The following is a 26,984-nucleotide window of genomic DNA, read 5'->3' as shown; positions in this document are numbered from 1 at the left end:
TTAAACACACCAAGTTCCACCTCAACCTAAGCAAGAACTTCTTTCCGTGGAGGGTGGGTTTATTCTGAGATGTGCTCTTACTACCATATCCCAGACTTGTCTTTTTCACTGCTTACAATTTGTTCATTTCTGACCAACTTTCCTCAGAGTTACTTTCCTGTTCCTATACTTGTTAACTCTATCTTGTAAAAAAATCTCTGGAGTCAGGGTTAAAACTCGTTTAAAAGTGACACCTTTTGCTTTTATGAGGGAGAAACCTCCCAAACCAAACTGCTCATCTGAGTAGCAGAGATGGACGTGAAGCTGGCAACTACAGACCTTGAAAATTGTCATAATTTGCTCCATGAAACTCCAGCCCGGGTGTGTGGCCGTTGCTGAAATAAAACTGATGAGTAAAACCCAAGGAATTAAACACTTATGAGCAGTTTGCAATTCAAATACAATTGATCTCAGTATCACAAACCCATGCCCTCTTCACCAGAGATCATGCAACAGAGAAACTATGTCCAGGGAGGAAGAAAATCTTTGTTTCTTTTCCAAAAGGGATGTATTTTCCCCATTAATTAACTTGTTCACTGATGAACTTTCCTCCTGCTGTCTGTAAGCAGAAAGTCACACAAATTGTCCAGAACAGGAGGCAGCTTGTGTTGTGCCAATATGGCACAAAACCACACAAGAGCCTTGATATAAAACCCAGTATTAACCAGTTGGATTTCCATAGTAAAATAAAATTACAAGGCCAATGTTGTGTCAACAGAAGACGATACAAAACATCTCAGCATCCACCAGGAAAGGAGTAAAACACAGTATAATGCGTGCAGAAATATACAGAGAGCACTTGCACTAGTATAAAAATATCCACAGTCCTCAGACAGATGTGAATCGGTACAAAATAATTCCAAGAACATGTTTACAAAAGGACGTGTTAATATAAAACAGTAAAACCAGGTTGCCCCTCTCCCAGCCTCATGCACAGCACACACAGACAATCCATGGAAGGGCCGCAGGAGCTGGGAAGGAGCAGAGCCCTGATGTGCCGTTTGACCTCCCGAGCCCACAGGCGATGCAGAGAAACAAAACCACAAAACTGAAGGGAAAAATCCACCCTCGGGGATTTTAGGGCTCGTTCTTTCCCCAGCAGTTCCTTCCTGATCCTTCAGGACTCGGCAGAACAAGGAACTGGTGTGGGTAAGTGCTTGGTGGCTCTGCCAGTGTGGGGACAGCAGCAGAGGGATGCCTGTGCACAGGAGGTGACAGCAGGAGGACAGAGGCTCAGCACAGACAGGGGGTGTAGAGACCTCAGGAAGCAGCTGATTCCAGCTCCCCCACCCGTGAAATCCTTCAGCAAACAAACAAGCACCAGGATCCCACAGTCCCCATGGCCGCAGAGCAAACCCAGAGGGCCTCGGAAATGGGAACAGCTTTGGAGAGCAAGTGGGGAAAGGAGGGTTGGGAAATGGGAGCCTGAGTTTGGGAGAAAGGGAGCTTGGCCAGGTTGGTGGGCTTTGCTTCAGACCATGCATAAACCCTCCCCAGGACAGGTCCTGTCAGTCTGGAATGTCCACAGAGTCACTCTGCTCCTGCAGGACAAAGCTGGTCCAACCTTCTGCTCTCACAATCCAGCAGCTTCTTCTCCATGAAGGCAAAGCTTCACATTTTCGCCATCAGTGCAGATTTCTGTGACAGCAGCACAGGAGACGCCCAGCTGAGCCCGCAGCACACAGTGCAGAGATGGAGGAGCAGGAGAAGGGAGCAAAGCATCCTTAAGGCCTCCAGGGTTTCGCTGACAGGGCCAAGCTGGGCGTTTGTGTCCCACAGACCCGTCCCCGCAGCCTCAGGACAGCAGCTGCCCTCAGGCACGGGCAGTCAGGTGCCAGCTGTCCATGCACGCAGCCCGCACCACCCGTGGCTTGCACAGAGGCTCTTTTTTGGCAGCTTGAATTGGCCTCCTCCCAGCACGAGGGCTCCTTGGTCACTCTCCGAGCTCCGCAGACAGTCACAGGTTTCCATAGAAACAGGACTTGAAAGCTCCATTAATTCTCCCCGTGGTCTTCTTCCACCCAGGCCACGATTTTCCCCTCCCAGCCAGGAATGATGTCATCATCATGGAATACCTACAAAATAAAATGAAGGATTTCAGTCATGTCTGGGGTCTGACACCACAGCTCTGCAGTGTGAGGGGCATCGGGGGCATTAAATCAAATCCCAGCTCAGATTTCTCTAAACAATCCAGGGAACACAGACATGGGAATGATGGCTGAGGTTTGAGTCACATTTTCAGGTTTTAGGTAAAAAACAGACCAGGCCTCTTTAACCAGTGAATATCAAGGTTATTATTGGCTTTTATTTTTGACAGAAAAGGTAAACTAAAGACAGGAAACATGCCTTTTCTGAGCCAGACCACAGCCTCCAGCTGCTGCTGCTGCCTGTTCCCAGAGAGGGTGACCCTTTGCCCTTGTCTTAATCAATTTGTGAAGCAAGAACTGTCCCAATAACCTGTAATGAATCCAATCCACACCCACACCAGCCTGAGCATGAACAGGGCTGCACTGCAGCACACAAAGGGAATGATGCCACACACACAGCTCTCTCTGAAAAAACTTCAGAGGAAAGTAAGAGATTGTGTTTTTAATACATGCTCTCCCATTGCAACAAGTTTTGTAAAGCCACTGGAAGGGCCAGAAGTGCAGCCTGGATTTTTGCTGTGTCCCCTGAGCTGTGTCACAGACTGGCTTTGCCCAAGGGGCTCTGCAACTCCCAGGCAGTCACAACCACATCCACGGAGTTGCTTTAGCTGAGGAAGAAAACATCCCATTTTAGCACAAGAGGAGCTTAATCTACATCTGAGAAAGCAGACAGTTTTTTTTGGGGGGAACATCCAGTATTTCATTAGTTAAAAGTGAGGTGACCACGGTCCCCAGGGCTGCGTGGTGACACTGATCCCAAAGCTCAATCCCACATTTACCTCCTCCTTCACTGTGCCAAACTCTGGATCCAGGGCTTTGAAGTGGTACCGGTGGGATCCTTCCCGGTCGATGGCTGCCTTGAAGTCCTTCAGAGTCACTTCCCCTAACCTGCAAGGGAAATAAATACAAAAACAAAAGACAAAAACAAAGCTCAGCGACTCCTGCAGATCATTTTCCCTGGCCAATGGCATGAAATCCAGTCAAGGCACAGCAAACCCGTGCTGGCTGGGAGCATTCCCAGAAAATCAGAGTGCTGGTTTTAGGGGCACAGGAGGGCCAGGAAGGCCCAGCCTCACCTCTTTGGTATGCTGACCATGAAGGGCGTGAGGGAGCGGTCGGTGAAGTACAACACTTTGGTGCAGGCACTGGTGCTCATCACGGGTGTGCTCTGAGAGTGAGGCAGCTCTGCAAAGCAGCAACTTGCTGATTATCACCCCTTATCATCATTAGCCCTCCCTATCTCCCGTTCCAGCTGGCCAGGATGGATGGTGGAGTGTGGATTTTAATTTGCCCATTTGTATTTCTCTCCCTGACTCCTGCGTTGCCTCCTGCTCCCCCCAAGAGCTGAAACAGAGGAACTGAACTCCACAGTTTTAGGTTCCTTTTATGCAGAAAATACTCTGGACGCTTGGAAATGTGATATTCAAAAAGACTGCTCTGTTCTGTGGATAGGAAAGGCAGTAAACACTGAGCAGGGACCACTTCTCTGTCCCCACTAGATGGTGCAAAGCAGCAGGAAAGCTGGGATGACATCCCTTTCCCAGGGATTGCCATGGCTATTTGTGCTGCAGCACTGCCCAAGAGGCCCAGACTCCCACTGAGATGATGCTCTACAAAGAAACAGCCATAAATACGTGTCCCCTTCCCTTTGCAGGGAACTCTGATCCAGGCAGGATCCTGTGCAGGTGAAGCTGGAGGGGGCAGATTCCCAAGGGGATTCTACACCCGGGAACCTGAGCAGTGAATCTAGCAATGGAAGGGCAGGATCTGCAAGGCACTTACTGGATTTGGGAGGCCAGGAGTCTCTGCACTCATTGGTTGCTCTGCTTGCTGGTGACTTCCCCCGCACCTGGAGTGCAAAGCCAAAAAAACAAGGACAAAGTGTCACTTCCCAGTCAGAGCCCTCTGGGTGGTGCGTGAAGGGCAGAATGAAGAGCTCTGGGAAGCCTTTACCCTCCTCTCCTGCCTCTTCTGCGTCTCCATGCGGTGCAGGCGCTCCATGAGGCTGGAGATGCCCTGCTCCAGGCTGTCGATGGTGTGGTGCTGGGGGTCGTGGCCACTGAAGCTGTTCCTGAGGCTGCGGAGGGCATCCCGGACCAGCTGCAAGTCGTTGGTCTGCCCAAAACACCACAAGTGAGACCAGCCCCAGGCTGCTGCCTCCTCATCTTCCTTTCCCCAGCAAGGGGAAACCTCTCTTAACAAAATGAAAGAGTTCCAGGATATCTGGCTGGGAATGCGCCCCTCAGGTGCACTTACCCCTCGGTGGGCTGTGGGGGCAGCTCCTTTTCCTGCTGGCTGGAGAAAGCCATTGCTCTGGGCACTGTGACTGCTGTAAGCCATCACCTGGGATGGGGAAAATGTGGGTGTCAGGACCTCCCCAAAAATCCCCATTTATGGACTTCAAAATGAGAGAGAATGAGAGCTTTCCACATCAGTGATAAAACTCCCATCTTCTTCCAGATAAAGGCACTCCCTAAAGTGTGCAGGGAGTTCCTGGTCACAGCACAGACCTGATTCCTCACATAAAGGTGGAAAAAAAAGAGGCAGAGCCTGGCAGGGCCTTGCTGCTACATCAGAGGGCTCAGCAAGCTCTGGTGAGTACAGTGTCAGGTGGCACTGGGCAGGGACAGGTTTTGGGGCTGGCCTTTCCCCCAAGACTCAATACCAGGGTCAGCAGGAAAAGGAGGAGGAAAACTGAGCTGTGGTCCAACCATTCCCAGGGTCAGAGCTGAAGCTGGAAGCTGAAAAACCCTCTGGCTTTCCTTACTGTTTCATCCCTGAGGATTCTGAGCTGGAGTGCTCAGTGCTGGGATTTTTGGCATGATGGGTGTTCTGTGGGGTCTGCCTGCCTTGGTCAGGGCTCTGGCAGTGAGAAGGCAGAGCCAGACCTCTCTGGGATGAAGGGGAGGGTTTCTGGAGACAGGTGGCTCCAGGGTGCTGGACAAACCTCACCCCATGTGTGGCCCAAGGCTCCCGTACCTCCTCAGCTTCTCTCTTCATGCAGTGAGCCAGCAGAGCCTCCTTGTGCTCCAGCTCCCGCTCCAGATCCACCTGTGGAGGTGCAGCAGAGGAGTCACCACCAACTGGGCCACCCAGGCCAGCTCCCAGTGCAGCCCAGCTCTCCCTACCTGCTGGTAGCTGGCCTCAGAAAGCTGCCTGAGCATTTCATCCAGCTTGGTCTGGTGCTGCTGCAAGTGCCGATCCTTCTGGCACAGCTCCTTCTGCAACACAGGGATCCAGGGAATCAGCAGGGCAGGGAGGGAGGCTTGGTCATCTTCCCATGGCAGGGAAAACTGTGTTATCTGCCAGGATCAGGTGACCTGCACAGGGTGTGCTCTGCCAGATGTTAGAGCTGAGTGTCAGAGCTTTTTTCTGACAAGATCAATCAGGTTTTTATTGCCCAGAGTCCCCTTGGCCAAAGACCCGCTGCTGAGGCCACACAGCTGTCCCAGAGAACACAGATTCCCGAGGGATCAGAGGACAACCAGATCACCCAACCTCATCTGCACAAGTGCTGGACACTCAGCAGCCACCACCAAAAACCACAGCAATAAAAGATCTGTCAGAAGCTGTGGGGGGAATGCAAAGAACATCTGGTCCCTTCACCTCATTACAAACACCTCTGGCTCCTGCAACGCATTCCCAGGGGTGTCCAAGTGCAGGGGAGACAACAATCCCATTCCCAGAACTGAAGAACCACCCGAACCCCCACGGAAGAGGTTCCATTACTTTGTATTCTGCCAGCAGCCGGTTTCTCTCTTCAACCTTCCTCTGGAGGTCAACCTGCAGGAATAACACCCACGTGTGAGGCAGATATTCCCAGAAAGTGAAAACCTCTGCCCTTTGTGCTGAATGGTGACCAAAAACCTGCAGAGGTCCAGGGAGCTGATGTTTAGGGTGGCAACCTTTGGACAGAGACCTGCACAAGGCAGTGCCACCTGCTGACCCAGGGAGTGAGGAGGGACAAATGCAACAGCACTGAAAACATCAGGGAAAGCCCCTCCCTGTCCCAGCTGAAGGTCCTGGAGGACAGGAAGCAGCAGTGAAGGTCAGGAATCTCCATCCTCACAGCTGGCCAGCAGACTGTGAGCAGCCTGTGCTGTGCAGAGACCTTTGACTGCTTGTTCACTATCCCACGACCCTGAAATCTCTGCTGCAACCACCCTCAGGGCCACCAACCCCCAGCCAAAACACCCCCAGCAGCAGTGACTCACGTTCTGGTTGTGCAGCTCCTCCTTGTCCATGTTGGCTCTCAGCAGCTCCTGCTTGAGCTGCAGGACTGAAGCGTCCTGCTGGATCAGCCTCTGCTGCAGAGCGTCCTGGGGAGAGGTGATCTCTGCAGGGAGGTGCAGGGAGGGCAGAGACCCTTCCCGGGGGGTCAGTGACCCCGGGCAGTGGCCAGAACACACTGTGGCCACTCGGGGCTGAGGTGCTGCCAGGGGCCCCAGAGGGCTCTCAGCCCTCCTGCCTCTCTCTTACCCAAAACTGATTTCCCTGCCAACATTTTGGCCATCAGGACAAAGGGATTTCTCTGCTTCAGCTTAAATTTCCTCTCCAGAAGTGACAGGCATTGGCTCTCATGGATAGGAACAGCTCTGGAGGGAGTTCAGGGCCCTGCAGCTCCTGATCAGCCACGCACCCAGAGGGCACGGAAAGGCCAACGTCAGCCCAGGACACCTTAAGCCCTGAGCGTGACCCAGTTGTGCAGTGAAATCCTCTCTGGAGAGGCCCAGGTCAGCACTAATTGTGCACCTTTCACTCACCCAGAGCTCCACCTTGGACAGCTACTGCTGTTTGCTCCCTTCTGACAGGCAGCTCTAAAATTACCTCTGTCAGGAGATCAGCAGTGTTCAGCACTCCAGGGGCACAAACTGAGCCCTTTCTGGGTGGGATGGGGTACCCCAGGCTCTTTTTGCTGTGCTGGCAGGAATGAGTTCACTGGGCCAGTGCTACTGGGTGTGTACTCCAAGAGAGAGGAGGAAATAAAAGAGCCAGGAGAACCAAACAATTTATGCCTCATTTTGTTTAGGAGAAAACAGGGGAAAAAACCAAAAGAGGGGATATTTGAGCACAATCCTACAGACAGAGCAGAAACCAGGAAATCCAGCTCCTTGTACCTGCCTGAAAATTCAGAAATAAACCACAGGCTCCCCCACCTCCAAGCCCCCAATACTCCTCCTTCCACCATCTGAGATTCCTCAAAGGTAGATGGTTGCTGCTGGCCCTACTCACCCAAAGCATTACTATTTATTTTTGATGAAATGCCCCTTTCCTCACCTTTATTCCCTGGAGGTTTCGAGCTTCTTGTTTGTATTTCAGCAGCTCCTTCTGCAAATGCAACACAATTACATTAAATGGCACCTTGTCACCCCTTCAAAACCAACCAGAGCCAGTGTTTTCTGCTGCAGGAGGAAGCACATCCCACCTTTTCCCACAGATCCAAGAGCCAGTCAGGCCCTGAGCAATTTTAATGAGTTACAAACGTGACAAAGAGCTGAGCAGGTCTCATTAAAGTCCTGACGAAAAACATGATTGCCCAGTCGCCCAAATCTGTCCTTCAGGTCAACATCAAACACTTCTGCCAGGATCAGAACTGGTCCCAAACCTCCAGAGTTGGAGCCCAAACAGAATACTCTCCATTTCATCCATCATGTTCTCCACCCTGCCACATGCCCACTCCATTTCCCCCCAAAAAAACAAGTAAAACAATCTGCAAAACCTCTCTCTCCCATCCATCTGTCACCCTCTAACCTTCAGATCTTGATTTTCTTCCACACTCTGGTCCAGACGGCTTCGGATGATGATCTGAATGCAAAATATCAGCGTTGTTACTGTGCAGCAGGGGCAGGGCAGTGCAAAAGGCAGCTGGAGCAGGGAAATGTGGGGACAGGGATGTGCTCACCAGCTGCTCCTCAGGGCAGGCTCCGCGCTCAGAAAGTTCAAAGGACCCTTCCTGCTCATCCTCAGGTAAAGACCCATTGAGCAACAAAGCCTGGAGAGAAAAAGGGGGAAAAAAAATCTCTTTTTCAGAGATTTCAAAGAGAAAGAGGTGAGCTGCAGCTCTGGCCAGCAGTCACTCCTATCAACCATCCCCAACCAGCTTCATTTCCCATTTCTGCCAATTTATTCCCTCAAAAATGAGTAGGTTGTTTTCAGGAATGAACAAGAAGATTTGTCCCCTGGAAAGCTCTCCCAGGGGTCTGTCAGCCCATGCTCTTCCCCACAGAAAGAACCAAACAAGGACAGCTCAGACTTCCAGCGAGTGAAGTCTCAGCTTTAGCACCCTATAGGGGGTGTGTGCATCAGATCCCCTACATTTCAACCAAACTCTGACACACTGGAGGCTCTCAAGTACTGAGGAAGAGGGGGAAAATCGATGAATCAAATCCAATTTCCTGGCTGGCCACATCAGCTGCCTCTCCTCGCTCCCAGGGGATGAGAGGGCAGCAGTGCCAGTCCCTCCTCTCCATGCTCCCAGTGGGCACAAAATGCAGCCAGATTTTACCAGTGAACCAAGGAATTTTTAAATTTTTTTTTGGTGACTCTTTTGTGTCCCGCCCATTGTCCCCGGGGAAAGTGCCCGCCCAGCTGCCTGTGCTCCTCACACAATCTCTGCTTTGTTTACTGCCACATAAATATTTACAATTCAAAGCCACCCTGGGTTCCCAGCACAAACAGAAAGGGATGTTCCTGAGAGAGTTCAGTGCCTTCACCATATGGATCAGGGGCTCTGCTCCCCAGGCAGAGCCAAACACACACTGGGCTGAGGGGCAGGGAGGGGAAGCGAGGGAAAGGTCCCACAAATAACTAATTGTGGGGAGAATGTGCCAAAAATGAAGGTTCAGCCAAGCTCATGGAATAGCTGATGCAGGGCTGGGTGACCCTGGAAGGGAACACTCTCTGAGAAGAAGAATCTCTCACCTGCAAACCTGAAATCATCTTTTTTGCCTCCTCCATTTCCTTTTCCAGGTGGTCCTGCTGTTCCAAAAGCTGCTCCTCCCATGAGTTCTCCAAGTAGGAGCCAGAGTTCCCTGCCTGCCACTCGGGCTGGAAGTGAGAATCAGCCTCTTCTGCAAGAGAGAACAGCTGGGTGTGCTCAGGGCAGCCCAGAAAGGACATGCACCACTCACCAGTGCCAAGGAAGCAGCTACAGGTGTGACAGCTCATCTGGCCCCAAGGATTTATGCCTCATTCTTGAGCTTTCCTACACACACTTTATCCCAGGGAATTTTGCACCTGACTCAGGGAGATTTCCAAGCACAGCACTGGGGACAGTGTGTGCCACAGAGCACCTGTGGGGTTTGCAGAGCATCCCCCAGTGCCAGACAGTGCCCCAAGGACACCCTGGAGGCAGCATTAAACAATTCCAGTCCCTGGGGAGCTTTTCAGCAAGTTTATCACACAAAGAAGTCCCAATGTTTTACCTGTTTTAGTCTCTGTTTCTTCACTTTGGAGGATCACAAGCCTCTCCTTCTCCTCCGAGGGAGCTACAGTGGAGTCACTCTTTGCACTGTGGACAGGGCTGGGTGATGTCAGGCTGCAGAGCAAGGCAGGAACAGCTCTTTTAGATGAAGATGATGTTGCTCAGCACTAATTTTCAACAAGCATTTCTCCATATTCACTTTTATCTAAGAATTATCTGAATCCCAGAGAAACCTTCGACAACCCAACCTGGGCATGTAATTTTTTCAATACAAACTCTCACACAGGGGTAGGACCACACTCAGGGGTAATTTACTGCCAGCCTTATGCTGCACAAAAAGCCACCCTGGTTTCATCTCTTGCTCCAGAGCTTTCAGATGAATCATTTCAACTTTAAATCCCAGTATTTTTGAGAGTCAGATTCCACTCACTCGTGTTCTTCAATTAAAACTTCTCGGAAGTGCCCACATATTTTCACAGGAGCCATCTCAGCTGACTGGGAGGTTCAAGCAATCCTTCTCTCAGAAATTCTTCCTGAGTGCATCTCCCAGACAACATCAAAAGGTGGCTGAAGCTCACTGACCCATTCAATGTACCCCGAAAGTCGCAGGAATTAATCCTTGCAAGTGTGAGCAGGAGTTAATTTTTCATTCTCCCCCAACACAGAAACAAAGGGCAGGGAACAAAAAGAAAAACAGTGTGGATAATATAATAGGTTTAGAAAAATAAGAGGCTTCAGCAGCTCCCTCCCTGCATCTTCCCAGCACTGCTGCTCTGTCCCCCACAGCTCCCACAGAATGGGAAAAGCCCTGCAATAGAGATGGAAATGACTTGCTGCTCCTGCCTGCCCCACTCCCACGGCCAGGGCAAGCCTCTCCTCATTTAAATCACAGACCTGAGTCCAGTTTTTGTGGTCCAGACTTCCCCCATGTTAGAGGGAAAGAAGAACCATTGTCCAATAGAAATCTCCAACAGGGACAGAACCTGTCCTTCCAGGTGTGTGCATGATTCTTAAAGGGGTCCAGGCCACCTGGCTTTGCTCCAGGATTTACCTCCAGGAATTCCAAATCCATCACAGCAGTCCCTCATTAGGCATATTTTTAATATAAAATCTGTAACCAGCCCCCTGCTCCTGCTCGTTGCTGAATGGGGGCACGGCATAAAATTATGGGATCTTTTTTTTTAATGCTGTTTATTATTTGATTTGGCAGTTCTGCTGGGATTGCATTATGCAACAAGAGCCAGAGGAAAGGCTGAAACTTTCACACAACAGAGATGCCAGCAGGATGCCCAGCTGGTCTAACATGGCCAGCAGCTCCGGGAGGGATTTCACTTCCTTCTAGGAACACATCTCAGAATTCCCTCCCTCCTGTTCTCAGCTGATTCTCTGAAAATGCCCTCACCCTGAGGCACTGCTGGCTCCCATCCATGCAAATCTGTCCCAGAAAAACACCACCAGCCACGGATGGGGGAGAAGGTGGTGAAACAGGGGAACCAAAAAGGACGAGCAGGATGAAAAACAAGGGTATGAGCCTGGAAATAACATTCTAAATCCACTTCTCCCAGCACTGGATCCACAGTCCAAAGCCAACATAAGGGACCACAGGTGGGGATAGGTCCCCACAGCACAGACAGCTTTACATTTCCTTAGGCATTTCCACATCCCCAGACCTCTTCCAGGCAGTTTTCCTATTTCTGAAGGCCACTGGGTTCACCCAGCATCCATAAACACCTCCCAAACATTCCAAACAGTGGCAGAGCCAGAGGCAGCTGAAGCAGCAGCACAGGTCAGGCTGCTTTATGCATCATCCAATGAATGCTGGAAACACTTCCCCAGGTTCTGTATCAGTGCAACCCATCAGAGTATGAAATACCCGCTGATGCAATTCCTTTACAAGTGCATAACAATTCCCTATTAAAGCATGCAGAAACGAGGGCTGGGAAATGAAAGCTTTCCAAGAGAGATTTATGATGCAAACTGCTCCACTTTATTCCTTTCTCCACTTGGTTCCTTAACCCACATCCTGCCTCCCCCGAGCCCCAGATCCGCCAGCACAGCCAAGGCTTCAGGGCAATGAACCTCAGCGCTGCCTGAACCCCCCTGATTTTAATGAACACCCCATCCCTGCTGTTCCCAAGGACAATGGCAACAATCGCTCACCATTTGACCTGCTTCCCTCCCATGATCCCACTTTAACCTCTCGCCTCACAGAATCCGCAGGATCCCGGCTCCGGTCATGCCTCGTTCCCTTCACGTGCCCAGGGCTCAGTGCAGAGGTCGCCAGCTCCTGTCAAACTCCTGGAGGAAGCTCTGCGAGCCAGACTGCTGAGCGGGTTCCCAGCAGAAACAACACGCACACGGAATAACCAACTCAGGGTCTTCGCCGGCTGAGAGGCAAAGCCGCAGCCCCCACCAGCGGGTTCGATTCTGGAGTCAGGGAATTCTGCAGCCTGCCTTCGGCTCCTGCTGGTTTTCCTCGCGGGTTATTTGTCTCCTGCTGCTGCATTTTGGTCAGCTGCACAGCTGCTTGTTGTCATCACAAGGCTCCCGGCTTGCCGGGGCTGTTTCTCATCCCATCCTGCCCTCCTTGTGCTGCCGAGCATCCGAGCAGCCGCCGGGGGAAGGAGCTGCTGCCACCGCGGGTCCCTGCGCTTCCCGAGGGATGCGGGCTCTTCCCAGGCAGCTCTCCCAGCCCCAGGCACGGCTCCCTCTCCCTCCTGCTGTCACACGGGCTGTGCAGGCACAGCCTTTCTCCGAGATGCCTGGCTCAGGGGTGGGGGAGGGAGTGCTGCTGGAAGGGGAGGGGAAAGGGATGGGTGAGGGGCTCGGCAGCCTGGGAATCATTTCGGCAGCCTGCGCTTATTGGAGCTGCCGTCCCTGGGAATTCTGTGAGCGAGACTGGCAGAGCTCTGAGCGGGGAAGGAGCTGCTGCAGGGCTGGGGATGCTGCCCTGGGACTCCACAGCAGCAGGATCGGATGGAGGGGGCGGCTGCACTCAATAACCACGACTCTCACTAATAAAAAAAGCATCTCGTTTCTCCCAGCTGGTTCTAACTGAGCTAAGCACATTTCTCCCTGCAAGGAAAGGGAAAGCATCTCATTTTCATCATGCAGAACTGTGTCAGCAGAGACACCCCCAGCAGCTGGAGGGGCAGAATGCCCCCAATTTTTGATCACTTATGTGAAGATTCTCGCTGTGTTCTGCCCTATCAGCAATAATATCAACACTGCATTGTGGTCAGAGAATTCACGGCATTATGGGCAAAGATAAAATAAAAATGCAGGATGCGCAGAGAAATTTTTGTTTGCCACGAAAATCCTACCAAAATATGAGCAAACAGCAGCCACCTGACAATCTCCAATAGGATTGAAGAATACATAAAATATTCCAGCTCCCTTAAACTGGAGGATGAGAGCAGGGAGCAGCATGTGGCACTCCTGAGCTCACGGTTCAGGAGCCAATGCCAAGGTCCTGTGACACTATCCATGAAATCCGGCTGCCGAGAGCAGGATTTTTACATCCCCCTTGGCAGGCCAGCCTCAAAAGCACGCTGCTGACATCATGTGGAGGCACTGCTCCAGCTCTGGCTCACTGGGAGCCCCACACTCCTCCAAATGTCTATTTATAAACACGCTCTCAATGACACACAGCAGATTTGGGGGATAAACACGAACCCTTGTGTTTTTCTCCTCCGTTGGGCAAAATATCCTTAATTTTCAGGTACACAGAGAATTATTGGTGCTGTGAAGCATAAAAATTGGCCTGAGAAACACTGGGGAAACGTCCTGCCTGCTGAGAGGCTGTCAGTGGCAATCTGTCCTCGGCAAATGAGCTCGTCACCCCCACACAAACTGGAGGGAGGCACTCGGGGAACAGCCCAGGCAGGGGAAGGACACGGCAAAGCAGAGTTGGGGCTCTCAATGCGAACAGGAGACCCTGAACCCACGAGCTGCAGCTCCCCACGTGCAGCTCTGCCCTCGGATCTCCAGATGAGATTAACTGGAGCGCAGCACCATTTCCAGAGGGAGCTCCAGTGTGTTCAGTAACACAGTTCTGGCTCTTCCAAGTAGTTTCTGGTTCTCTGGGGGAAAAGGGAGCGGCTTTCCTTTACTACGAAGCTCTCCATGCTAGATCAGCTCCCTCACTAGAGTAGATTTTCTTCAAAAGCCCTTTTTTGCTGCACTTTCCTATATCCATGAAAACAACAACAGAAAACTGCTTCACGTTGATTCCCGAGGCTTCACCCTCCAGATCAACCCTTTTCCATCAGAAATGAGCAGATTTTGGTGAGGAGAACGGGCACTTTAGGGAATGTCAGACCAAGGACACATCTTGGCCATAAAATTCCTCACCTGGAAGGGTGGGACTCCAGTGGCACGTTCTGCTGCCCCTCGTACTGCTGCACCAGGGCCCGCACACTCCAGCAGGGATTCTCAATCTCCTCATCCATGCTGCTGTTCCTGGAGGTGACAATCACAAAATGAGGGGAGCCTCACCTGACTGCAGCAGGAATTCCTCTGTCTCCAAAGAGGAGGGGAGGAAAGCTAAGGAAAGGGAGGTAAGGAGGAGGGGACAGCCAGAAAAATGCCAATTTTCCTATCAGGGATCTCCATCTTCTTGGTGCTAAGGGAAAACAGGCAAACAGGCCTTGCTGTTTTAAACTCATCCCTAATTCTGTGACTAGAAAACTCCAAAACCTCTGGAAATGCAAGGAAACATCACAAGGACTGTTTTTTTTACTGAAGAACTCCAAGACCTTTGCAAGGGAAACCTTTAACATTTCATTTTTCAACAAAATGTGCCATTTCAGCCTCATTTCCAGACTTTCACAGGAGCTCCCTTGAGCCAATCCCAAATGGGCAAATGACCTTAGCTGTGTAAATGAAACCCTGCACAGCCCCACCACCTGGCTCCCCGTTAAATGTCATTACTATTATTATTATTATTGTCACCCACACAGCACCTTTGGCAAGTGGCAAATGGGATTTTCAGAATTATTCCCGGTGTGTGTGGATCCCCAGCATCCCCAGCACTCAGCAGCTGCCTGGAGCAGTGGGATGAGCAATGGAGGAGCCAGAACGGACTTGTACAACGTCCTCAGCTCTGGAAATAAAGCTCCCAGATCTCTGCCCAGCACCTGGGGGGAAAACCTGACTTTTCTTTCACTTGGCATAAGAACATCTCGAAGGAGACAGCACCAAGGGCAGCGTGGGGAAAAAGAGGCAGCACAGTTCCCCCTGCCTTGGCCAGAACTGCCTGTTCTTTTCCAGGGAGATAAAGAGAGACCCAGCTGCTATTTTGCTGTAAAACCTGAGAATGGCTGCAGAGCCAGGTCAGGGCCCCCTCTGCGAGGGCACTTTTTAGGTGTTTTTGTACAACAGGAGCTTCCTCACGCCAGGATAAAATGGAGAAAGATGCATTTCTTTTCTTTTGAATTTTCATTTGAATCCAACCCAGACTCACGTAACCAGGGAAAAGCCCCTCACCTCTGTCTGTGCCTGAACACGTCCCGGCCGGACTGCTGGACATCCTGCCGGACATCGGCCAGGGCGGCCACTGCCCCTTGGGCCACAGCGGCGGCCGAGCGCGGCCGGAGGCTGCCCGGGGCTGCTGCCCAGCTCCTGCCCCCCGAGCCAGGGGTGCCAGCCCTGCCCGAGCCTGGTTTGAAGTGAGCAGCCAAGGCCAGGATCAGCCTCATGGTGGATTTCAAGTTCCCATCGACAATATCTGCAAAACGCAAAGCTCTGGGTCGTTAAGGTGAAGTGCCACTGGAGCTGTGGCTGCCCAGCAAGATGGAGATAATTGAAGCCAGCAGAGCTGTTCCAGCTCAGCTCTGGTGCTGCAGGGCACAGCAAAGTGCCTGCCCTCTCCACAGCTCAGGTTCAGAGCTCTGAGCAGCCCTGAGCCTTCCCTTCATAGCCATTTCCAGCCTTAATTACTGCACACACAGTTACTGAATGCTCTCTCAGAAGCAGAGCAGTTACTGAGGACTGACCACTGACTTTATCAGCACAGAATTCCCTTTTTTAAAACACAAAAGACAGAACAGCAATGTGCCATAAACTGTTTGCAGCACCTTGCAAATGTTAATTAATCATTTTTAGTGGTATCACACAAGGCATTTTCCAGCACGCTGGTGTCATGGCAAAGATCAGCCACTCCTTCAGACCAAGATTTCCCAAAACAATTTAGTCAGAGCTACTCAAAGTCCTGACTAAACCACGCCACAGACATGTGACTGTGTGCTGTGTCTCCTCCCTATTTCCAGCCCGTGGCTTCCAGTGAACCACAAATATTTTTTCTGTGTCTCCTTTCACTCTAGCAGGTTTCTGTGTCCTTTTGGTGAAAGACTCCAAGCCTGTATTCCTCATTACAACATTCCCTGAGCTTCTGAGTGCTCAGTAGCAGGAAAAAAAGTCACTTTTTTCTCTGCATTGTCCATCTTTCAACAACAAAACTTTCACTAAACCAGAGGGGGAAAAATCCCCAGCTCCCCCACAAACTGACACATTAATTTACTCATAAATTACCTGTTTGATATAAAACAAAGCCAGAAACAGGATTTCAACAGCTAAAATCACCCCCAGGGCCACGTACCTTTAGCTGACGTCTGGTGCATGCGGATCTTTCTCGATGCCACGAACTGTAAGACTTTCTCCACATTTTCCCTCATCTCCTGCTGGCTCTTGGGGTTGACCTCGATGCCACTCAGCTTCTCACCAGCTGAAGGGAGGGGAGAAGCTTTAACCGAGGAGAACTGACCCGCTGGGGACTGTCAGAGGGATTGCCAGGGGTGGGGAACTGCTCTGCTCTCATGTCTGGGTGCTACATGCGGCTTCTTGTCCTGCTTGACAGGAACCCAGCACCAGGGATAACTGGGCCGGGGGCTGCATTGGGATTATATTAAGAACTGCGGGGCTGGAGCAGGATTCTGTCAGGATTTGTGACCCTGTGAGGGACCCACGCTGGAGCTGCCTGTTCCCAAAGGGCTGAACTCCATGGAAAGGGCCCAGCTGGTGAAGAACTGCAGCCTGTGGGAAAGACCCACTTGGGAGAAGTTTGGAGAACTGTCTGCTGTGCCTGGGACCCCACTGGGGCAGAGGATGAGTGTGAGGAGGAAGGAGCAGAGGGGCCAATGAACTCACTGCACCCCCTGTGCCCTGCCCAGGGAGAAGGGATCACATCAGCAAACAGGTCACTCTTCCCAAAAAACACCCACTGACTCCACGCCAGCCCTGTGGGAGTTCCCACTGCCCCTGCCAGGTTTCAGCCCATCTGCCGTAACTGCCTCTGAACCAGAAGTGCTTTAATAGAATTGCATTTATCATCTGCTTTGGGATTGTCTTCCTTTCCAGCTGCCCCTTCCCCATGAGCTCTGCACCCCCAGGAACATCTGCCTGGCAGATGCCAGAGCTGAGGCAGCCCCTCCACACCACAGCCAGAGCTGCAGGGGGAAAAACAGGGCCAGATGGCACCACTGACCTACAATCTCAATGAGCAGGGCAAGGGTGACCCCATCCCGCAGATCCTGCCTCAGGTCCTGCACTGGCTTCGCTGCTGGCTTCTTCTTCAGCTGGGAGTTCACCCAGGCCACGTAGGCCTGCAGCTGTTGCTGGAAACAGAAAACAAAATGTTTGCACTGCAGGGGCAGTCACAGGGCTCTCGCTTCTCTCTCTGATCTTCACAGATCTCAGTCTTCTGCCCTCGAAAACAAACACCAGAGGCCTCACCCCAAAGCCTGGCTGACATCCCTGCCTGCTGTGGGGCAGCTCAGCCCTCGCCAGCGTGGGAGGAGGGAGCAGGACAGGACTCCTGAGCTGAGCACAGCTGACCAAAGAGCTTTACATTGCATCCCATCTGTGTTTGAGCCAAACCAAGGCTGTCATCCCCTCACTTTGGGGGCCACAATTTGCTCACTCAGTGTCCCATCCACACTGTTTTCATATCAAGAAAGCAGAAAACCCACAATGCAGAAGCAGGGAACTCTGAGTTATTGCCCATTAAACAATTCCACAACAACCAGGGGAGATTTCCTGAAAGAGCCAAGAGCCTCCCTCTGTAGAACTCCCAGCCTGGCTCATTTGGAACAGTTGTACATCCCCTCCACGTCCTGGGAGCTGCCTCAGCACTTCCAGTGGCCCAGTTTCTATTCCTGCACACAGGGAAGCTGGCTTGGGCCCTGGGAGCAAGGAACAGCACCTGTCCAGCAGCTCAGGAGGGATGCTGTGTGTGGGAAGGACCAGGGAAACTCAAACTCAGGCTCCTGCTCACCCTGAGGACCCATCTGGCACAAATGACCCAAAGGCAAAGAGCAGATCCAAACGACCTTTCCCTTTCCATCCCCCTCTCTGTAACCCTTCCAGGGCTGCTGGAAAGGCTGCAATCCCTTTGGGCAGGGCTGCTGGGGGACATGGAGGGTAAACAAACTGATCCATTTATGGGATTACCTCCCTTTTCACTAAGCTTCCCATTATTGTGCCGATGCAGCAGGTTTTAACCCCCATTCCATATGATCTCAGCAGTGTCAGGCAGAGTTTATGCTTTTACAGCCCATCAAAGTCACAGTCTGGTCACAGCCTCACTCTTAATTATCCCGACATAGGAAATCCAACTTTAATCACACATGGCTCGGTCTGCTGGTTCAGAAAGGTGCCTGGACCTGTGTTCAGGCAGCTCTGCTCACTCAGCAGAGGCTGGGGAGCTGGAAGGGGACGGGAGCTGAGGGCCTTCCTGGTGGCTCTGGGAAAAAAGGGAGCAGAAATGGCAAATCTGACCCATCTTTGCTGGAGCAGACCTGGCCTGCCCTGGGGAGGGGCTCTGCAGCTTCTTCTGCTGCAGTAGCAGCAATGTCCAGCCCCAGAAGTCTTTATTTTCTACTTTTCTAATCATTTCAGGAACTGGCACTAATTCCCCAAGGACCTTCCAGCCTGCAGAAAATCTGCAGTTTCTGGAGGAGTGTCTCATTTAAAGGAAAAACCCTTTCATCAGGCAGTTTGTTTTCTGTTCCTTCTCTCAGAACATTCCTTGTGCATTCACAAAAAAGAATTTTTGGCAAGCTTTTAGTCTCTATCTCTTAAAAGCACGAGGAGGTTGACACTGTTATTATTAGTAAAAAAAAAAAAAGCCATTCCTAAATCCCAGAGCAGTTACGTTTTAAACAATGAGCATTAAAAGGAGGCTTCTGAGGCAATGGAATTGGGATGGCACCAGGACAAAGTCATTTCATTCCCGTGGCTGCTGTAATTCTGCAGACTTACACTTCATTAACAGACTTGGCTGGTTGGTTTGGGGTTTTTCCATTAAACATAAGATTTTCCTGCAGACGTTCAGACAGTTGGACTGAAGAGTATTTCCTAACTTTGTACCCAAAAACCTGGCAGACTGAATGAGTTCAGCAAGAGCCTTGGATTGCTCAAAGCCCAGAAATGCAGGGAGAGAGCTGTCACTGCTGGCAGCTCAGGGGAGCATGTGACTGAACTTGCCAAGGAAATATATCAGAAATAAAACTTTAGTGACCTAAAAATGGCAAAGTGCTGTGAAACACATGAAGGGACAAAGCCCCTGAGCTGCTCAGGAGAAACCCCAAGGGCAATTTTTGAAGCTGATGAGTCAAAAACGCTTCACTTCTCCATCAGCTGGGGAATAACAAGGACATTGTGGGCCACACCTTCAGCCCTTCACCTTCAACACAGCCACAAGGCCTCCGCCCTCAGATTCACGCCTCTAAATCCACAGGTTCAGATCTCTAAAAAAGTGGAAGATTTTTTTCTTTCACCCCCTCAAGATTCCATTTGTTTCAAGCCCCAAGGCAGCTACCTCAACACAGCCCTAAATATTATCACAGCAACGTGATTTGCTGCTTGGATAGACATCATTCCTGCCATCTATCCTGGAAAATACTCCAGGGATCAACTTCCACCACAGGGAGGACAAGGATTTCCTGGGATGTGTCCTGCCCTGGGAACAGCAGCTCTTCCCACTCCACAAAAATACTCCTGAGCCTGCATTTGCCCACAAAAATGCACCAAACCCACAGCTTCCATCCCCATGGATGCATCACAACACTCAGTCTCACACAGGTCTCAGTTCCTTTTAACCAACAAGACCCCAAAAACATGGCTGGGAACAAACATGACACATCTCAGGCCTTCCTGCTTCCCCTGCACTTCGGTGTGAGCTCCTGCTCAGCCCAGTCTTAGAATTTCCAGGGCTCACACTGCTCAGCTCCTCACCAACAATTCTTCCAAACCCAGAATTTTTCAGAGGAAAACCAGCCTGGTGTGGGGTTTACCATACAGAACACACATTATTTAGGATTATGGTGGAGCTAAGCTTAATCCTGTTTACATTAACACAGCTTTGTGTTCCAGAAAAAGCCCCTTTTACCTGTACCTCGCCATGGGGAAGAGCAGCAGCTTCACCTGAAGGGAGCTGGAGCCCAGGCTGCTCCAGGCAGATCTTTGTGGGGTGTTTTTATCTTACTCTGGAAGGCTCTGCAGGGCAGGAGAAGATTTTTAAAGCAAGGTGTGATGGACTACAGAACATCCCAACAGAGTTCCATGGGCAAATTACAGGTTGGGACATGTGAGGTTAATTTTCATCTCTCTGAGATTTAAATATTGCACATTTTGGTGTTGAACAAATGGACAAAATCATTTTTTTTTTTAGCAAGAAGGGCCTGCCCTCCTCACCCTCATCTTTCAGGAGATCCTGTGACACTCTCTGCTTCTAGAAACAGATCCCTTCTCTACACTGATGTCATGAGTTTGAATCCATCCTCATCACTGGATTTAGAGAATCATCCTCCTGTAATCATGTTTTTGAGGCTCTTTACACCGATTTCCCTTGGTGCACTGCTTTAGATGAGTTGGAATCCATCCTTATTGTTGAATTTAGGGAATCATCCTCCCAGAATGACGTTTTTGAGGCTCTTTACACCAACTTCTCTTTGTTGCACAGTTGTGGCCACTGCCCAAGCCCCAGGTCTGACAAGGTCAGCAAGAAGAGCCCTCGTGCTGCGGGGCAGCTCCCAGGATGAAAGGAACTCACTGTTCCTCCCTCCCAGAGCACTGAACCAAAGGTCTGCAGCAGCCTAATTGCATCAGGATGTGGTGGTTGAGGCCCTGTATGATTTTGAAGCTTTCTGACATTACCTTAATTAGATAGGAACTGTAATTTTCCATCCAGCCTTCCTGAAGTTTGCTGATTTATTTTTTGTTGTTGTTCAAGGAGGCCTTTGTAGGAGCAGAAAACACAAACTCCCAAGCAAAGAAAATTCTTCTCTCTGCTCTCAAAGCCAGGAAAAGATTTTTTTTGCCTCTCAAAATTGATGCTTGAATGTGATTCAGGTTTTTTTCAATGTACTGAGATGCATCCAACAGTGAAAACCACCCAGATATGACAACAGTGATGCCAGAATGACCAACAGCACCCACAGGAGTTCTCCTTCATAAAACATGTAACTTAAAGCAGAAGGTGCTGATTTCCAGAGTGCCCAGCTCTCCAGCAGGACATGGAATTTTTGACAGCAAAGTTTTCCATCTTTTTCTCAGTCCTTTCTTTACCCATTAAGAGGAAGAGCTGAAGTGCAAACAGCAAGGCCCAGTTCCACCCAAACTCCCTAAATTATTTCTACCACTTTGATTTTCACTTCTTGTAAAGCCAAAAAACTGCCGTGGCCCATTCCAGAGTCATCCAACCTCCAGTGCAGGATGAAGTAATTCCTACCTGTGCCTAAATACACAGGTATTGTACTCATTTTGTGCTGTGAAAGGGCTTAATAATGCAAATGTAAGATCCTGAACCAGCATCACCACTCACTTTATGCTCACCAGGTATCTGAGGCCTTTTCACACCCAGGGCGAGTTTCTGTGCCAGCTGCAGACAAAAAATAAAGGCAAAAACTGGCAAAAAGCTGAGCTCTGAGTACAAACTGCCGGGACTTCAGAGCACATGATTCACCCTGAGTTATCAAATGGTTCCACTCCACCCAAACGAAGCCTAAGGTCTGTCACAGCACGCTGTACTGAGACATCCCCTGAGGAAAGAAAAGGAGCTTTGTTCCTTCTTTAGCAGGATCCCCATCCCCAGGCAGGGAGAGGCAGCCCTGTGAGGAGCCTGAGCTCCTCAGGACTGCAAAATCTGCAGGCAGGGGCTTTGCAGAGGGGAAGGGACATCCAGGGAGGCTCCCTGGCCCAGGGTGAAGGGCTTTAAAGGCACATTTAGGACACCGAATTTTGAATTCCCTCTGCCCATGACTTGCTGGGAGTGTGGCAGCCCCTTCACCTCTGCAAGCCTCACTTGCTACCCACAAAGCAGCTGTAAAAAATCTTCATATTCCTGGTAAAATGGTTTGAAACCAGGAAATCTGCGAGTGTTCCTGTGCAAATGCTCTATAAGGACACCCTGCCAAGGGACAGCCTGGCTTAGCCACCAAGGCAGGGATTGAGTCCTAACTGCTCCACCCTAATCCTATAGAGCAGCAAATGCATCCTTCCCCTGCTGAGAAGTCCCACTGCTGGCCAGGCACGAGGGTTTGGGGAAAAATTGATATGAATTCCTTGCTAGAGCAAGGAATGATCTGCTAGAGCACATCTGGGGGTAAATGCAGGTGTGGGGAGCCCCAGCTGTGTTTTCTGGTCTCTGTGCTGGAGACTTGGGAGGCTTTCAGCGCGGCAGCTGCCCAGTCAGGCCAGACAGCCTGGAAAGGCTCAAAGGGTTCTTCAGATCCAGCCACCTCCCCCTGGCTTTAACAGGGTGGGGAAGGTGTGAAATCCTGCCCGCCTCACCCCAAAACGAAGCTGGGGTGAAGAAACAGCAGCACCTCTAGAGCTCAGTGTGTGCAGGGAAGCTCTGAGGGATTCACCGCTCCAGGGAGCACCGGGGCTGAGGAGGATGAGGGAGCCAGAAGTCAAAACAGTTCTCCATGGTGAATCCTATTAATCTATAAATAGCCCTGGCGGCGCGGAGAGGCACGGCTCCTTCAGCTGAGATCACACAGCACAGACCTTTGTGTCACAGATCAGGACCTTACCCCGAGGGCAGCAGAGCCAGGGCCAGGCCACGCTGCCAGAAAATAACCCCAAACACAGAAACAAACCAAAATCAACCACAGGACACTGCCCAGGGTGAGGATTCACACCCCACAGGCAGGATGGCACCTCAGCACCTCAACCCCGCCAAAGGATGCGGCAAAGACGGGCGAAGGAGAGGGGTTGTACATGTGGGAAATCCAGGAATTACCCCCTCAGCTGAGAACCGGGGGAAATACTCCGTGAAGCCCTCGGTGAGGGGCAGAACACAGCCCTGCAGCACTTCCTGCCTGCACAGAGCGGGGCAGGGGCAGCTCTCACCTCGAAAATGTGGGGAGATTTCCCCTCATGGGCAGATAACCCTGCATTTTACTTGGCTGGGAGACCCTGCTTTCCAATCAACCTCAGCTTGGGCCCTTAAAATCTCCCTGTCCTCTCTGGAATGAATTGTTTGTTCAACATAATCTATGGGGGGTGTGTGTGGGGGGGGGGGAAGTAGTTATTTTAAATTACTCAATGCACACAAGCAGACACATAATTAAGCTTGCCAGAGGAAATGATCCCCGAGCTCGAAAAAGAGAAGGTGTGCTATTGTTAAAAGGCAGGCTTGGCGCTGCCAGGCCCATTTCTGACACGTTTCTCTGTGCCCCATCTGTTTTAAAGAGCTGACAGAAGTGTCAGCACATAAATAAACTGCGTTTCCCCGAGGAGGGAGAACAGGCTGAGGCCACATGGACGGAGTCACCACAGATGAGACCCCTCTCCGTGGTTCCCTTTCATTATAAACTCCTGCTTTTAGCAGCCACACTTCCCAGGGCACCATCCAGCTGTGGGACTGAATTATTTATCGGCCTGGGAGCAGGAGGAGTCCCCACAAACAGCAGGGAAACACCTTCAAGGCAGGGCAGGCCATTAATGGGAGAAACACGGGAGGTGCCCATGGGGGACTTCGCTGCCTCTCAGCATCAAACAAAACCATCCTGGCTTTAGATGTCTGCAGGTGACAGCGTCCACGAAGGCTTTGACTTTGAAAGGAAAGGGGGAAAAGGGAAATAAAGTGGCCTGGAGTGACAGTTTAGCAACTGAGGGGCCCCTTCAGCAGGCGGTGATTCCTTAAATGAAGCACCAGTCCAGCACTGGGCTGTGGAGCAGGACAGGCAGGAGCTGCAGAAAGGACAATGATGCCCCCTTCTCCGGCACTAATTAGGGGATAATTGGGCTGCTGAGGTGGCCCTTGGTGAGAAGGATGGAGAGGGAGAGGGAAAACAAGGCAAGGGAACAAAGGAAAGTTCCCTGTAGCCTCTTGGCTGCGTTGGGTTTGGTCACCACCCTCCACTGTCAGGGAGCTCTGCTGGGATCACACCTCGGGACTCTAACACATTAATATTTGTGTAAATAAACACCTAAATAGGTGAAAAAATACGGAGAGGACGCACAGTTAGTGATCACAACAGCAGGGACAGAATGACAGGGCTCCTCTCTCATTTCCAGTGCCTGGGGTGTGAGGCGCGTCCTTGGCAAGTCACAGGTTCTCCTCTGCAAAACTGATTTTAGTTTTACTTTTGTTGCAAGCTGCAGGGTGTGAGGGGGCAGAGAGAGATCCCGTGAATCTGTTTTTACGGTGGGAAAGTTTTTTCCACAGCTGAGCTGTCTGTGGGTAAAACCAGCCAGCGTGAGGCACTGAATGTCACTGGGGTCTGCTCCCGTTATTAATTATATTATTTATATATAAGTCACTATTCGTGCCTGAGGAGGATGTGCTGCCCTCGAGCACAGGAAGTGCGAGCTCGACCTAAACCCAGACCTTGGCTGGCTAAAAATGAGCCTGACGCTGTGCGGAGGAGGGATGGAGCGATTCCAGCTCCGCTCAGCCATCCGAGGAGACCTGGGGCCGCCGTGGAGCCGGCAGCAGGCTCAGCTTTCACCCCCAGTTTGTTTTCCCGGTGGTGAAGCCCAGCAGGGATGTCCAGTGTCCATTTTCTGTGGATAACGGGGTCGTGGGGGCACAGCAGCCAAGCTCTGCCTGGCTGAGGAATCACCAAGCACTGAACAAAATTAAGTTCTGCACTCTAAGAAAGAATAAAAACCTCCCCAAGAGAAGATCCCTGCGACCAAGTGAGAAATAAAACAGCAGCCACTCTCTGTTTCCAGCAAATCCCCCAGAGTTTTTCTTCCTTTCCAGCTTACAGATGGCACATCGTGCTCCAGCATGGGCATTACTGAGTCCATAAATATCCAACAAAACTGGTTTTTTGTGCGCCCTAAAGAGGGAAGTCCCACTGCACTCCCCACACAGCCACGGGATTCCCATCTCTGGAGTTTCTTGGTGCATCTCCTTATTTTAGGATTCATTACTCTCCTGACAGTGGAATAAGCAAATAAAGAACATTTCGAAAATTACATTTTCCAGACCAAGTTGAATTTCAGTCCCACGAGGATTCAATTTACAGAAAAAGATGAGGGAAAAAAAACCCCAAACAGCTCTTTGTCAGCCTCTCCAAAAAACTGAGTCCACAAAGCAGATTTACAACCCCCAGACACGCAGACACCACTCATCCCTCAGGAGAGGAGTCAATTTTACACAATAAACTCTGCCCCACAGCCTCCTGCCGTTTGTATTATTTACTGGGACAGCAGCAAAGCAGCGAGAAGAGCATAAAACCCCCGAGCTGAAAACACCGCCTGTAACACCAGCCACGAACTCCTCACCAAACTCCCTCCGGCTCGCAGCCCCGCTGCTGAGGAACCACCACCAAACCTCGCTGCTTCCTCCCCCCCCTTCTCTGCCCCACAAAGCACCGAGAACGAAACAATTCTGCACACACCCGCCTTCCCTCTGGGGCCGTGGCTTTACCTCGGTGAAGCCCTCGTGAAGGATATCCAGCAAATTCCCCCTGGCCAGGCAGGCGAGCATGGTCCCGGGCGAGCCGCCGGCGGCGGGCGGGGGGCTCAGGGCGTGCGGGGCAGCGCTGCCGGAGCCTCGGGGCGCCTCTGCCTCCTCTTCCTCCCGAGCACAAAGGCCGGGAGCTCATCGGGAACGGCGCTCATCGTCCCATATGTGCAGCCCGGGCAGAGTTGAGCCGGAGTGGCGGCTCGCTTTGGGCATGCTCGGCGGGAGGAGGGAGCAGCTCGGGCGGAGATGTCACACGGTTGTCACGGCAACGCCGCGGCTTTACGAGATGCAGGCGCGGGGAAAACATCTGAAACCCATTTCCAGCCAGTCCACACGCGGGAAAAAAAACCCCCAAACTCGCTGTGTAAATGAGATTTTTCAAACCCGCCATACACAGAGAGCCCTGCTTGGTGTGGGGGTCGGGAGGAGGAGGAGGGCAGGGAGGTGATGCCTTGCACGGGGAGGGAAGCACAGAGAGAAGACCACTCTGCAGCCACAGGAAGCTGCACGCCAGGCCACGACCGCTGGAAGGTTTGCACGTTTGAACATTGCATTTTTCAATTAAAAAAAAAAAATTAAAAGCAACAAACCCGAGAGAAAACGTCCCAGCAATTAAGTCCAACCCCCAGGTCGTTTTGTACATCAATAAGTGCACCCATCACAGAAATAAGTATCGAGTATCGCCAGGCAGCCTCTCGAAGTTGGTGTCACCTTACAGGAAGCGCCCAGGGGGAAAGAAAAAAAGGAAAATGAAACCAGAACGGGTGAAAACCCCTCCAGTCAGGGGCTCTGCCTGGCAGGCACAGAGCAGCACTGCCAGCACTGACCCCGGTGCCTTCAGGTTCCAAAATATCTTGCCAAGCATTTCTAAGTGTGAGAAACATTTAAAAACAAACTTTTTTTCCCTGCCTAAGTGTTGAAGCATCCTGAGGAAAAATCAAGGGATAATTTCACTGTTTTAACCTACCCCAGATGAAATACAGAAAGAGAAGCAACAGGTCATTTCCCTCTGTAACCAACCCAAAAGGAGGCAGTTCCCTCGCCTCCAGTTTTAAATTACTCCTGTTTGCTTTCCCTGCTTTTCATAATTCCGTGGGAGTTGAGATTTTTATGTTTTCATCGATTCTAATACCACATCTGTTAAGCAAAACAACAGATTACAGCAAGGCTTTGCACAAAGCCTTGTAAGCTGGAGATGCTGGGGGGTTGGAGCCTTGATCCCGTTTACTTTTGAGCTTCAAAATGCCATTAAAAAAATATTTAACCCCATTTTTAAGATGCAATTGAGTAGCTTATGCCTGTGCAATTCCAGTAAAATTTTGTGGAAAAGCTAAGTGGTTTCCCCATGAGACAGAAAGTGACCTAATTTTAAAGGAAAAACCAACAAAGCACAGAGCTCTCACTGTGGACTTTAAAATGCTCTTCTTGACCAATAGTTTATTACATATAT

General features: G+C 50.9%; 1 protein-coding gene across 2 annotated transcripts; it reads right to left on the bottom strand.

The window, feature by feature from the left end:
• Positions 1 to 1,737: 1,737 nt before the first annotated feature.
• Positions 1,738 to 25,646, bottom strand: DIXDC1 (DIX domain containing 1). Of its 2 annotated transcripts, none has more exons than XM_082296869.1 (20): positions 25,496 to 25,646; positions 17,093 to 17,222; positions 16,208 to 16,333; positions 15,097 to 15,337; positions 13,963 to 14,070; positions 9,611 to 9,747; positions 9,108 to 9,256; positions 8,089 to 8,178; positions 7,938 to 7,991; positions 7,464 to 7,514; positions 6,401 to 6,505; positions 5,916 to 5,969; positions 5,315 to 5,407; positions 5,166 to 5,237; positions 4,443 to 4,529; positions 4,140 to 4,301; positions 3,969 to 4,035; positions 3,263 to 3,371; positions 2,966 to 3,074; positions 1,738 to 2,114 (listed from the first exon to the last, which is right to left on the bottom strand). In XM_082296869.1, the coding sequence occupies exons 1-20, from the start codon at positions 25,553 to 25,555 to the stop codon at positions 2,034 to 2,036; spliced, it is 2,085 nt and encodes a 694-aa protein (XP_082152995.1). In that variant the 5' UTR covers positions 25,556 to 25,646; the 3' UTR covers positions 1,738 to 2,033. The 2 variants fall into 2 exon arrangements, with proteins under 2 accessions (XP_082152995.1, XP_082152996.1); XM_082296870.1 differs by having other exon boundaries at positions 9,611 to 9,723.
• Positions 25,647 to 26,984: the final 1,338 nt, after the last annotated feature.

Source organism: Coloeus monedula, assembly GCF_965178545.1.
Source record: "Coloeus monedula genome assembly, chromosome: 25".
Taxonomy (NCBI): domain Eukaryota; kingdom Metazoa; phylum Chordata; class Aves; order Passeriformes; family Corvidae; genus Coloeus; species Coloeus monedula.
This window is presented reverse-complemented; position numbering and strand designations above follow the sequence as displayed.